This window comes from Tachyglossus aculeatus, chromosome 14 (genome assembly GCF_015852505.1).
Source record: "Tachyglossus aculeatus isolate mTacAcu1 chromosome 14, mTacAcu1.pri, whole genome shotgun sequence".
NCBI lineage: Eukaryota > Metazoa > Chordata > Mammalia > Monotremata > Tachyglossidae > Tachyglossus > Tachyglossus aculeatus.
In genome coordinates, this window is record NC_052079.1 from 3,407,010 (window position 1) to 3,419,021 (window position 12,012).

The 12,012-nt window shown below is 43.3% G+C and overlaps 1 protein-coding gene across 1 annotated transcript in view; it reads right to left on the reverse strand.

Moving 5' to 3' along the window:
- Nucleotides 1-2,420: 2,420 nt before the first annotated feature.
- Nucleotides 2,421-12,012, reverse strand: part of STYX (serine/threonine/tyrosine interacting protein) — a 28,517-nt gene continuing 18,925 nt past the window's right edge. The window contains exons 6-11 of the mRNA XM_038756470.1: nt 11,938-11,974; nt 11,522-11,561; nt 11,382-11,432; nt 9,850-9,922; nt 5,722-5,815; nt 2,421-2,903 (exon numbers count right to left, since the gene is read on the reverse strand). Of these exons, the coding sequence (XP_038612398.1) occupies nt 2,830-2,903; nt 5,722-5,815; nt 9,850-9,922; nt 11,382-11,432; nt 11,522-11,561; nt 11,938-11,974 (369 nt within the window). The 3' untranslated portion in view covers nt 2,421-2,829. The remainder of the gene's footprint in view (nt 2,904-5,721; nt 5,816-9,849; nt 9,923-11,381; nt 11,433-11,521; nt 11,562-11,937; nt 11,975-12,012) is intronic.

Genomic DNA, 12,012 nt, shown 5'->3' on the forward strand with positions numbered 1-12,012 from the left:
CCTCCTTGCAGGAGTTACGAAGAGCTGCTGCGGCACTAATTGCCGCTCGCCTCTCTGCTCTAGAACACTTCCTCACCCTAAAGGAGAGGTCATTTTTTTTCCTCTGCCCTATCTGAAGCCTGGAAAACATGCCGGTTGCACACTTGCCCGAGTGTGCAAGTTTTAAGTAGCGCTCAGCCGAGCCCCGCTTCCTAAGAAAGCACGCGCTGGAAGCCGACTTACTGATCGCTTTGCTCGCATTTCACATGAAAATCTGCAGAGTCCCAGTGAAGTGCAGGTGGGTAAGGAGGTGGTCAGTTCTTTAACCGCTTGGCTAAAACTCAAAAAGGGCAATGATCATCATCATCAATCGTATTTATTGAGCGCTTACTATGTGCAGAGCACTGTACTAAGCGCTTGGGAAGTACAAATGATCACTGATCCCTGGAGGCGGGCCCCCCTCCCGGCCTTAAAAGGGGCTTCACAGTGGTACCGGGGTACGGTTTTAGTCGGTAAATTCGGACGGTGGCCTGGGACCTGACTACCGCTTACGAAGGAATCCAGCTGAAAATAATCCTTATCCTTGGGGTTGCGATGAAATCCAGTGCCTGAAGTGACCGTCATCATCATCAATCGTATTTATTGAGCGCTTACTATGTGCAGAGCACTATGCTAAGCGCTTGGGAAGTTCAAATTGGCAACATATACCTTGGGACCAGTGATCCCAAGGTAAGAAAAGTAAAATAGGCCCAAGCGGTGTGCTTGATACGAACAAGGAGGAGAATGTCTCGGCCTTGGAAGTACCTCCATCGCAGCCCCGAGAAAATAAATGCCCCTCATCAGGGGTGTGAGGCTGTCTAGCGTACTGGGCTACGCGTGCACTTAAGGATTAGCCGTCTGATGAAGGGTGGGTAAACCAAGGCAAGAACATCAGTAGGGTTTGAGAGACACAGAAGAAAAATGCCTCTGAGGAGCTAGGCCTCCTCCTTTTCACCCCTTAAGTCAAATTCATATGAAAAAATGAACCAGATCAAGGCGGGGGAGCTGTAGAAATGCAACCTCTGTAGAACATACGAGGACAAAGACGGGGACAAAGATGGGCAAAAGGAATGGAGAGCGCTACCTTCTCTCTGAGCAACAGCAGTCCCCTGAACTGTGAGGGAAAAGCAAAGTGAGAACTGTGAAATGACAGTACCATACGAAGATGGCTGCAAGGAATTACTGAGCGCAGTCCCTTTGGGTAAAGACGGGGTGTTGGGGGAGGACAGAAGAGGCATTAAAGGAAACAATTTCTCTCACGTGCAGCTGAGCAGGTGGTCAGCAGCAGGAAACTGAAGTTTTGTCCATGCTGGTCTTCACTAAATTAGAAAAAGGTAAAAAGTTATTTAAGAGGGACTCTTCCCACCCCTACCTCAGCCCTGGAAACAGGAACACTACTGCAACCCTCTCGGGACCTTGTGAATTAAACCATGGGGGAACCCCAAGATCCCCACAGTGATTTTTCCCGGGAAGAGGAGAATGGGGAGGAAGGGGCATGCAGCCCAAAAAACTAGTTACTATTTTGTGGTTCCTTTATGGGCAAAGCCTATGAGGGGTCCTTCCAACTTGAGAGTTTTCTTTGTGTCACTAATGGGAACGGAAAACGTTCCCATTTCTCCCCCCTTACAGCTTTCCTACAGACCTGACACTTCCAAGGTAAGAGAACCGGCAAGCCCCGGCCGGGGGGGAGAAAAACGTTGCCTGTTTCACACCATCGGCCAAAGCCTTCACAAGCTTCTCCGTTCCAGAAGTCGTTTAAGCCATCTCAACTGGCCAGTGGTATTTATAGGGGCCAACTGAAGCCTGTGGGATAATGTGTAAGTCCCAGGCTGCTCTCCCATTAGGAGCTCACCAAAACAAAAAAAGAAAGAAAAAAGGTTAACAGCTTTAACAACGAGACAAGGCACTTTTCTCCTTGGGCTTCACTAAGAGTTGACGGCATTGCTACATTGGGCCCGAATGCACGTGGCATTCGGTAACAGGAACAGTTCGGCACAGAAGAAAGAGCAGGCAACTCCTTCTCAAGAACGAAGGTGATCGAACGGTTGTCCTCTTCCCCCCAAAATGGGAGAGAGGGAAAACGTTTTTGAAATTCCTACCCCGATTTCTTTGTTGGCCGGCCGTATCGCCATTCAGCAGAAATCAAGTCCTTTCCTTTTTAATTAATTCCTACTCTGGCGTACTAGCCAACCGCGAGAAACAATCCGTAAAAGTCATCAGTGTCGGGGTCAAGGTATGGAGGCGAACCGAATCAGAGGGCTTGTTCTGGCTCGTGATAAGTGAGCTTTACTCACGCTGGGACAGAGTTCAGGTTTCTACTGACGCGTCTGTATAAGAGGCTCCATCGTAAAAAAAGAAATCATTTTTGTTTTTTTAAAAAAAAGTATTTACAGAACACAAAATGAATTTTAGCAAACTTTTCTTTAGTAAATTCTCTTGTTATAAATTACAAATAACTTTATAAACAAATAACCCTAATTTGCATTGTGTTTAAAGTAATAACTTTATATCGTACAAATAAAGAAATTTCAAGTATGAAAAGTGCATTATTGCAATAATACCTCTTTGCAAGTCCAAAAATTCTTGGTTTCTAATAAAACTGTAAAGTGTAAAAAAAGTAAAACAATCAGTGCCATCTATTCAAGAAGTCTGGTATCCCCCTCCGTCTGTTGCTCAGCCAGTGGCAGAGGCAGTGGCACCTGGAAGCAACGTGACTGGAAAAGAAGTCACTCGCGGGTTTTCCGTTTCCCACTGTGAATGTAATCTTCCTCTTCACACCGGGATTCCCTTCCTCCTCGGAAGCAACTCCTCTTAGCCGTTCTGTGCAGCCGCCAGCTGCATACCGCCAAATTCCTCTTCCTCTTCGTGCGTTCGCTTCAAGCTTCCTAAAAAGTACAAGTTTGGAAGAGCAGAAATTGCACGGATAACCAACAGTAAGTAGGGCTGGGAAAACCTCGGGGGCTTGCATGTCCCAGAATTTCCACCAACTTAAACCTTGCCAGGGAAGACGGGACGGCATCTGTCAGTTGAAAAAAATAAAAGCGTGTTTGGCCAGAGGATGGCTTTTCAAGACACCTAAGAAATGGACAGATAATCCAGTTTTCATTCTAGACCTAAACCTTTTGTGAGCCATTTTGGAAACGATGCTTCACCTTAATATTTGCTTCAGAAAACGCGTTAACACAATTTGTATACTTGTTGGTATAAATGTGACTAACAATATGAATTCAAAGATGACCATGAAAAAAACGGGGCAAGTTGAGCTGTCCATTGCAGAAGGGACCTTTGGGAAGCCCAAACAAGTATGGCAACTTCATCAATCGTATTTATTGAGCGCTTACTATGTGCAGAGCACTGTACTAAGGGCTTGGGAAGTACAAATTGGCAACTTCCAAACTAAAGGGAAGGACAGGCCTTGTTTATGCACAAAGAACAGTTACTCTGTTCGAAAGAGAACAGTGTTGAATTGGACACTGGCTGTCTGTATAATTTTTTTCCCCTGATATTTGACAGCACCCGTCTCACCCCTTAATCAATCGATAGTACTGATCAAGTGCCTACTGTGTGAAGAACACGGTAATCCCTTGGAAGACTGGCTAAGAGACGCAGTCTCCGACTTCCCGGACCTTACAACAGGGGAGGCTGACAGACGAGTCATTCGCAGAACGCAGTGGCTGGAGAAAACCAAAAAATCAAAGCATGGAAGGATAGACTAGAAGACAAAAACAGGCAAATAGGAGGGCTTTCAAGATGGAGAGAGGAGGGGTCTGGCCAACTTGGAAAAGGGCAGGAGTTTAAAGCAAGAGGAAGGGAGTGAGCACGGGGTTGGTGGGGGAAGAGTCGAGATATTTATATATTACATATTTATTACTCCATTTATTTATTTATTTATTTGTTTTACTTGTACATTTCTATCCTACTTATTTTATTTTGTTGGTATGTTTGGTTCTGTTCTCTGTCTCCCCCTTTTAGACTGTGAGCCCACTGTTGGGTAGGGACTGTCTCTATGTGATGCCAATTTGTACTTCCCAAGCGCTTAGTACAGTGCTCTGCACATAGTAAGCGCTCAATAAATACGATTGATTGATTGATTGATTGATTGAGAAGGAAGCAGTGAGAAGATTAGCTTGGGAAGAACAAAGTGCAAGATAGGGTGGAGTGGGTAAAGAAAGCCAATGGACTGTCTTGAGACGGCATAAGGACGGTCCGCTAGATGCCCACAAAAACAAGCTAATCAATCGTATTTATTGAGCGCTTACTGTGTGCAGAGCACTGTACTAAGCGCTTGGGATGTACAAGTTGGCAACATATAGGTACCAAGCTAGGTACCAAGTCTTTGGCATGGTAGTTTCGGGACCTTATACATCAGGGAAAACTCTACATTTCTCTTGAGGCGGCGGTGAAAACTACAATGCCCTCAGCCTCTGCCAAGGGAGTGAACGGATCCATTCATGGTCTTACTCCGCTCTAACCACGGAAAAACAAATTTGGCATGGTCACGTGCCCTTCTGGCCTATCCTGGTGGGCTACTTTCATAGGCCACTAGAAACCCCAAAGGGGGGGACATACCCTCTGATCCACCACTGACTACTCCCAAACTCTTCCCTTCACCACTAAGTATCTGGATTCTCTAAGGAGGAGGAAAGGGGAGGAGGGAAGAAGGAAAGGAAGGGGTGGGGGGAGTGGAAAGGCAGAGCGGAGGGAAGGGCAGAAGGCCTCTTGCTACTGCTCTACCCAGTTCAAGGTTTGCTTTGGACCCAGGGCACCAGCGCCAGCAGGGTACCCTGTGCTACCATTGATTTAAATCAGACTGTAAGACAAATCTTTGGACTTCTGTTCCTGGAAAATGGGCCCCACCAAAAAGGAGAAGCTGCTGCTGGGAGAAGCAGCATGGCTCAGTGGAAAGAGCCCGGGCTTTGGAGTCAGAAGTCATGGGTTCAAACCCCGGCTCTGCCAACTGTCAGTTGTGTGACTTTGGGCAAGTCACTTCACTTCTCTGGGCCTCAGCTACCTCATCTGTAAAATGGGGATTAAGACTTGTGAGACCCCCGTGGGACAATCTGATCTCCTTGTAACCTCCTCAGCGCTTAGAACGGTGCTTTGCACATAGTAAGCGCTTAATAAATGCCATTATTATTATTATAAAGGGGAAAATTCCTCATTTAGGTTTAGAGTAATTCAGGAATCCAGGTGGAGAGGCGTGTTGGCAAAGAACCACTTCTTTGTCACTGGGAGGAGAGAGTCAAACATCTCTTTGTCACCTGCTTCTGTGTTCAGAAAATCCCTATTCACTTTCAAACAAAGCTTGATGCAACTGATGGCTCCTGAGCTTAAATTTCATGCATTTTCCCCCTTCTATCCTCATTTCCCCTTTTCTGAGATAAAAGCCCCACACTCCTCCCAAACTCGCTATAGATTTCCCTTTTTACCCATTAAGGAGTTGAACTTAAAAGCGCCTGGCTGTGTTCAAAGACGGGCCGCGGAAGGGGCTTAACGCTAAGCGGTCAAGTGGCAGACTGTCAGAGGCAGTAGACTGTTTCTCTTTGGAGTTGGGTCTATTCTTTCTCTCCACACTTTTTCCTCCAATGAGGTTTTTAATCGACTACGGGTGGAAATGCCTTCATAACTTCAAACAAGCCAAATGCACCCCGGCTTTCTCACCACCCAGCTCACCCTCAAAAACGGCATGAAGCAAAGTCTTACCTGTAGTACCAGGTTGGACAGATAATGATCTTTCCAGCTGCAGTGGTGTCATCATCTGTATCGTTAACTTTGCTAGATAAATGGCTTCATATTCCTAAGGGAAAAAAAAATCAGAATGAGTCAATGGTAGCTCTATCTTTATTATTTTTTGAACATAAGAAATGTCAGTGAGGCAGACGGGTTCGGTATTCTGTCTCTTGCAGTGGCAGAAAGGGTTCCCCTTCAGAATCTGAAATGCACTAACAACCCAAATTCTTCCCTCTAATAATCCACCCAGGATGCCATATGCATGAATCTCTTTCCCCAGCAACCTCCTCTAACATCCTTAACTTCTTCCTCGCGTAGCCCACTATGGACCTCTCCTCCATTAACTGATCTCGACCCTTCTTTTGGACTATTGAGACTTTCCACCTCTAAGGTTTATTAGGATGACTAACTCCAAATGTTCAACCTCTACGATGTGAAAAAATATCTACTTTGGTTTATTTTGAGCCTTCTACCATCAAACTTTAATGACATCCCTCTCATCCTGTGTTTTTCACATTTTGTAAATTTCCATGGTGGTCCTTCCTCCAAAAACCTCTTCCGAGTGAAGAGTTCTAACCTTTTCCATCTCTCCCGATATGGAACATTTTCCCTTGCCCAGATCACCTTGGCTGTCCTCCCTATTCTCCTCCACCTCTACTTTACCCTTCCTAGACAAATGTGGTAAAACAACTGCGGGTGTGGACATGCCAGATTCATGTGGTGATAAAAGTGTACTTGTTATGTACTGTTTTCCATGCCCCCTCTAATGCATTTTCCAGCACACTAAATTAAGACGACAGACAATAATTCCAAGTTCTCGTTCCAAAGTGTGACACCTGCAGTTACAGATTGGATGATTTTCCCCTAGGTGCAATACCTTATGCTTGCTCACAGTGAAGCTCGTTTGCCACTTTTCTGCCAATTTCTAAAGATTTATCAGATCAGCCTCCAATTCATCTCTATCCCTCCAAGTTTATTACCATCTATAAAACCTTAGGATCTCCCAAAAGCCAACATATGAAACCTGAGCTCTTCCTTTTGAAGATCATTGGTAGAAATGCTTAATATAGCCAGTTAAGCCCCTTCATTTCCCTTCTTCAGCCAGAAACATAATTATCCGTAGCCTCAGGGTCTCACCTCAGCCATCTTATTCCCCATAAAACAACATTCTCTCTAAACTACTCCTTTAAAAAAAAAATCCTCTGGATTAGTCTTATCAAGAGCTTTTCGAATATCTAAATATTTTATATTCGCTGATCTTCTCTATTCACATGCTTAAGGAAGCCCAATTTACTCTCTAATAGTTTACCTGAACACAATACATTCTTCCTACTTAAACCAGTTAAAACGCAGTGGGTTTTTTTTGTAGAGAAGCAGCGTGGCTCAGAGGAAAGAGCAGGGGCTTGGGAGTCAGAGGTCGTGGGTTCTAATCCCGGCTCCGCCTCGTCAGCTGTGTGACGTTGGGCAAGTCACCTCGCTTCTCTGGGCCTCAGTTACCTCATCTGTAAAATGGGGATTAAGACTGTGAGCCCCACGTGGGACAACCTGATGACCTTGTATCTATCCCAGCACTTAGAACAGTGCTTGGCTCAAAGTAAGCGCTTAACAGATACCATAATTATTATTATTATTTTAAATGGCATTTGCTGTATTAAGCGCTGGGATAGGTACAAGCTAATCAGGATGGACAAGTCCAGATGAGATAACAAGCAAAGAGAAGATAAGTGACTTGACCAAGATCACACAGCCGGCAAGTAACGGAGCTCGCATTAGAACCTAGGTCCTTCTGACTCCCAGGACCATGCTCTATCCACTAGGCCACACTGCTTCTCTGTGTTCTTTTGGACCCAAAGGTGGTAGCCCCTTTTAGACGATGGTCTCTGTGGCGTTTCTGTCCCAGGATTTTCTTGGTTACATGACCGTGTCCCTTATTTCATTGTGGGAGTACTTCTCCAGGCCTGGAAAATTCCTACCTCCCACTGACCAGCTGGATTTTAAGGGCAGAATCAGAATCCTCTGGGAGATCTATCCCAGCAGATCTATCCTATCTATGGTCAACATTCATCTACAACATCTCTCTCTACTTTTCTTAAATTTTCCCAAATGCCCCAGCTTTGATCCATTCCTGTTCCCTCCTCCCTACTGCCCACCTCACTTCTTAGCTTCCAGGAGTATTACAAATTGAGCAGAAATAGATCCCTCAAAAGACAGCCGGCCATCCATTCAAGGTAATTGACAGTGTTCCGCCGTCTAGTTGAGACTAACCCATAAAAAGCAAAGGGGCAATTTTCCAGGAAATTTGCTCCGACACAATCTACAATTCAGTCAATGTTATTTATTGAGCACCTACTGTGTACGAAGCACTGTACTAAAGCACTTGGGAAAATGCAATACAACAGACTTGGCAGATGTGATCCCTGCCCTTAAGGAGTTTACAGCCTACAGATTCTGTAGGAGATTTTAGGGTTTGAATGAAATGTTGTGCTTTCTTCAACAATCAAATTAACCAAATAATTTTCACGTTTCACCTTGAAATGTGAAGACCAAGGCTTTTGAACCCATACTTACACACGCTTTGCCTCTTTTAGATTAGAAAGTTCTCTGTGATTTGAAGAGTTTCCCTATTTCGTTTGTAAAAATTTCAACCTTGAGCTAGGAGTAATCCAGTCTTATTTTTGAGGGTCTATTACGGTTTTGAAGTTTTTGCTTAGTGTCCTTAGAATTCTCAGGAATTATTTAAATGTCTTTGGGGTGGAACACTGTCAAAAGCCTTTAGAAAAGTATAAAACTATCACAGCTCTGGATTTCTTTAATCCACTTGTTTATAGAGCCCTTTAGGGAACTCTGATAGATAAATGCGAAAAGATTTCTCCATCTAGAAAGTATGATGTCTGCCTTGCCACCAGGCTCTGGGTCTAAGTGGGTCACTGACTCCAAACCTATCTTCAGAGTCTCCTCACATTTGCTGGATACAGAATGAGACTTAATGGCCTAATTCCCCGAGTTCAACTCTGAAACACTCTTTAAAAATGACAGTAACACTATCCACTCTGGTCTGGTCATTGTTAATAATAATAATAGTACTTGTTAAAGGGCTTCCTTTGTGCCAAGCACTGTTCTAAGCAACGGGGTAGATACAGGTTGGATACAGTCCCTGGCCCACATGGGACTCACACTTATCCCCATTTTACAGGAGGGAACCTCATGAGGCACAGAGAAGTTGTGACTTGCCCAAGGCCACTCAGCAGACATGTGGTGGGGTCAGAATTAGAACCCAGGTCCTTCCGACTCTCAGGCCTGTGCTCTATCCACCATGTCAATAATAACAACAATGATGGTATTTGTTAAGCGCTCACGATGTACTGGGGGAGGTATAAGGTCATCAGGTTGTCCCACCCTGGGGCTCACAGCCTTAATCCCCATTTTACTGATGAGGTAACTGAGGTGCAGAAAAGTTAAGTGACTTGCCACACAGCTGACAAGTTGCGGAGCTGGGATTAGAACCCACGACCTGTGACTCCCAAGCCTGTAATAATAATTATGGTATGTGTTAAGCGCTTACTATTCTTGCCTCTGAGCCACATTGATTACCCCCTTGCCCTGGATGGTCACTCCACTATGATCCAGTTGCCCGACTTATCTGCTACATAAAACCATCTGGAATCAGGATATGCTCTGCCTTTCTCCAACACTGAACTAAAGGACTCCTGGGTCTCCCTCCTTTCATGCCTGGGTGCACCTTTTATTCCACGATCAAATCATCAGGTGGCCCTATCGGTTTCCCTAGCTTGGCACCCAACTCTTGAACTTTCTGAAGAGTTTTCCCGGCTATTGGTGTTGGCATTCCTGGTAAAATTCTCTTCAAACCCTTTCAGGCCCACCTAACTTTCAGTTTGAGCTAGACTGCCACGGCTTTGCTGTTAACAGTGAGACAACTGGGTTTTGGGGAAAATTGGACGCTGACTTTAGAGAGAAGCAAAACTGGCGAGGATCTTACTGAAGTAATTTTAAGTGTACATTCATTCAAATCACGCTGATCGTTATTTTACCAGTTAACTATGTGAATGCCTAAATGAGGAAAATGCAATCTGTGAAAGTTACCTGAAGTTGATGAACAAACCCAGCATTGGGATTAATGCAGAATCTCCTTTCTTGAACATAAGTAAATGCATCCCTGGGGGGGGAAAAAAGGATCTTTAATTTCTTCCTTGACACAAAATAGGAACAGAGAGAGGCTTCTACATAGACAATTCTAGAAATTCTCTCCAAAATGGGCTAAAACAGTTCATTTGCAAGGGGCTACTCTCTTGTGAGGTACGTACAAGTCTCTTAAAAGCAAGAGGGTCTTGTAATTTTAATTTTTTCAAAAATGATCCCATGCCTGTCACACTGTTTTCAGTCAGTTTTCAGTGATTTTAAATCCCTGCTTTACGACCAAGTCTGGGAAAATGGGGTCTTGGGTAAGGAAAGGCAAAGACTCTTACTGAAGTGTGAATGACTTAAATTGCTAAGTAAAATTACATTGTAATTTTAACTTTTTCAAAAATGATCCAATGCCTGTCACACTGTTTTCAGTCAGTTTTCAGTGATTTTAAATCCCTGCTTTACGACCAGGTCTGGGAAAATGGGGTCTTGGGTAAGGAAAGGCCAAGACTCTTATTGAAGTGTGAATGACAAATTGCTGAGTAAAATTACATTGCTTCAGCTACGGGAACAATTCAATCGATCATATTTACTGAGCGTTTACTGTGCACAGCACTGTACTAAGCGCCTGGGAGAGTACAATACAACAGTAAACAGTCACATTCCCTGCCACAACAAGCTTACAGTCTAGAGGAAATAAAAATGAATAATGAAAACGGTTGTGTCTTCTACACACAGTCAGTTATCCTCTAACAGGTACGTTGTGTAGTGGAAACATTTCAATCAATCAATCAATCAATCGTATTTATTGAGCGCTTACTGTGTGCAGAGCACACAGTACTACCACGTTGGCCAACATCACATCAGTGCACATCATCATTTCTTCCTATACTGAACCTACTTGTGTTTACTGTGGATTGTGCTTTATCTGGAACAGGCTTGGGTTGTGAAAAGAACATCCCCTAACTCTTCGATAGTGCTCTGCCTAACATGCATTATAGCGGAACTCTTTGCGCCATAAACACAATATATTTACCAGCCTACAAAATATTTTTTTAATTTTTTAAACCAGACTGCCTTGCCCCCAAAAGAATCACAGACATAAAGGTATATGAAAGCAGCCATCTGGCAAAAATAGTTACTCTCTCAGTGTGAGGCTGTTGAAAAGGTGCCATTAATCATTACTTCAATTTCAAGGTCCCAAATTACATGATTACAATCAAACCTTCCAAAGCTGTCCTGTTTAAAAATGATAATTTTCAGCATAATTAACACTACTTTCATTTAAACCCATTGAAAAGAGGGGAACATTTAAAATTGAGATAAAGCTTTTAGCTACAAGAGTCTGGGACCATCTTTTTCTCCACTCAGACTCACCAAGGCAGGAAAAAGGAACTAGGCAAGGACAGACCCATTTCAATTGTTTCACCTTAGCTTTTGCCCATACAGGAAAATGTAAAGGCTCTGGAGTATTTAAATGTGATCCTTACCTGTACTTCACTCCAAATGTTTCCATAATGTATGCAATAACTAAGGCAGCACTGCAGAAGAAAAGAATACCTTTCAGATAACTGGACCACAATATTTATGAACAAAATTGATGAACTGAACAAGAAATTATAGCCTTTACCTTCTGGATATCCCTGCATTTCCATGAACAAGAACTTTTCCTAAAAAAAAAAAAAAATACAGATCATTCTGATAAAACAGAAAAACGGGCTTACGATGTTGGCTAAAATCTTTCATTTACCAGATTAAGTAACTTTTCAAAATGTGATAAACGGAAAAAAATTCCTTCCTCTAAATACGTTTGTCACAAGCATACATACGCCACTAAAAGAAAGTGAGTTAAAAGACATTCATTTCACCTCTTGTTACCCAAGAGTAAATTTTTAAAAATTAAGCTCATAGTTACATGCCCATACAATTTAGAACTGTTCCCCAATCAAGTTGAAAACAAGGCTTGGAAATCTGGAAAAAAGATCTGAACACTACCCTGAAGAATTAAGCACATTTCAATCTGTTTGTTTATCCTATGATAATTACCTCCAGTTTGTAAGCTCCCATCAATAAATTCTTTAGTCTAGGATAAGAAAATAACCAAAAAGATTAGATTTGGCT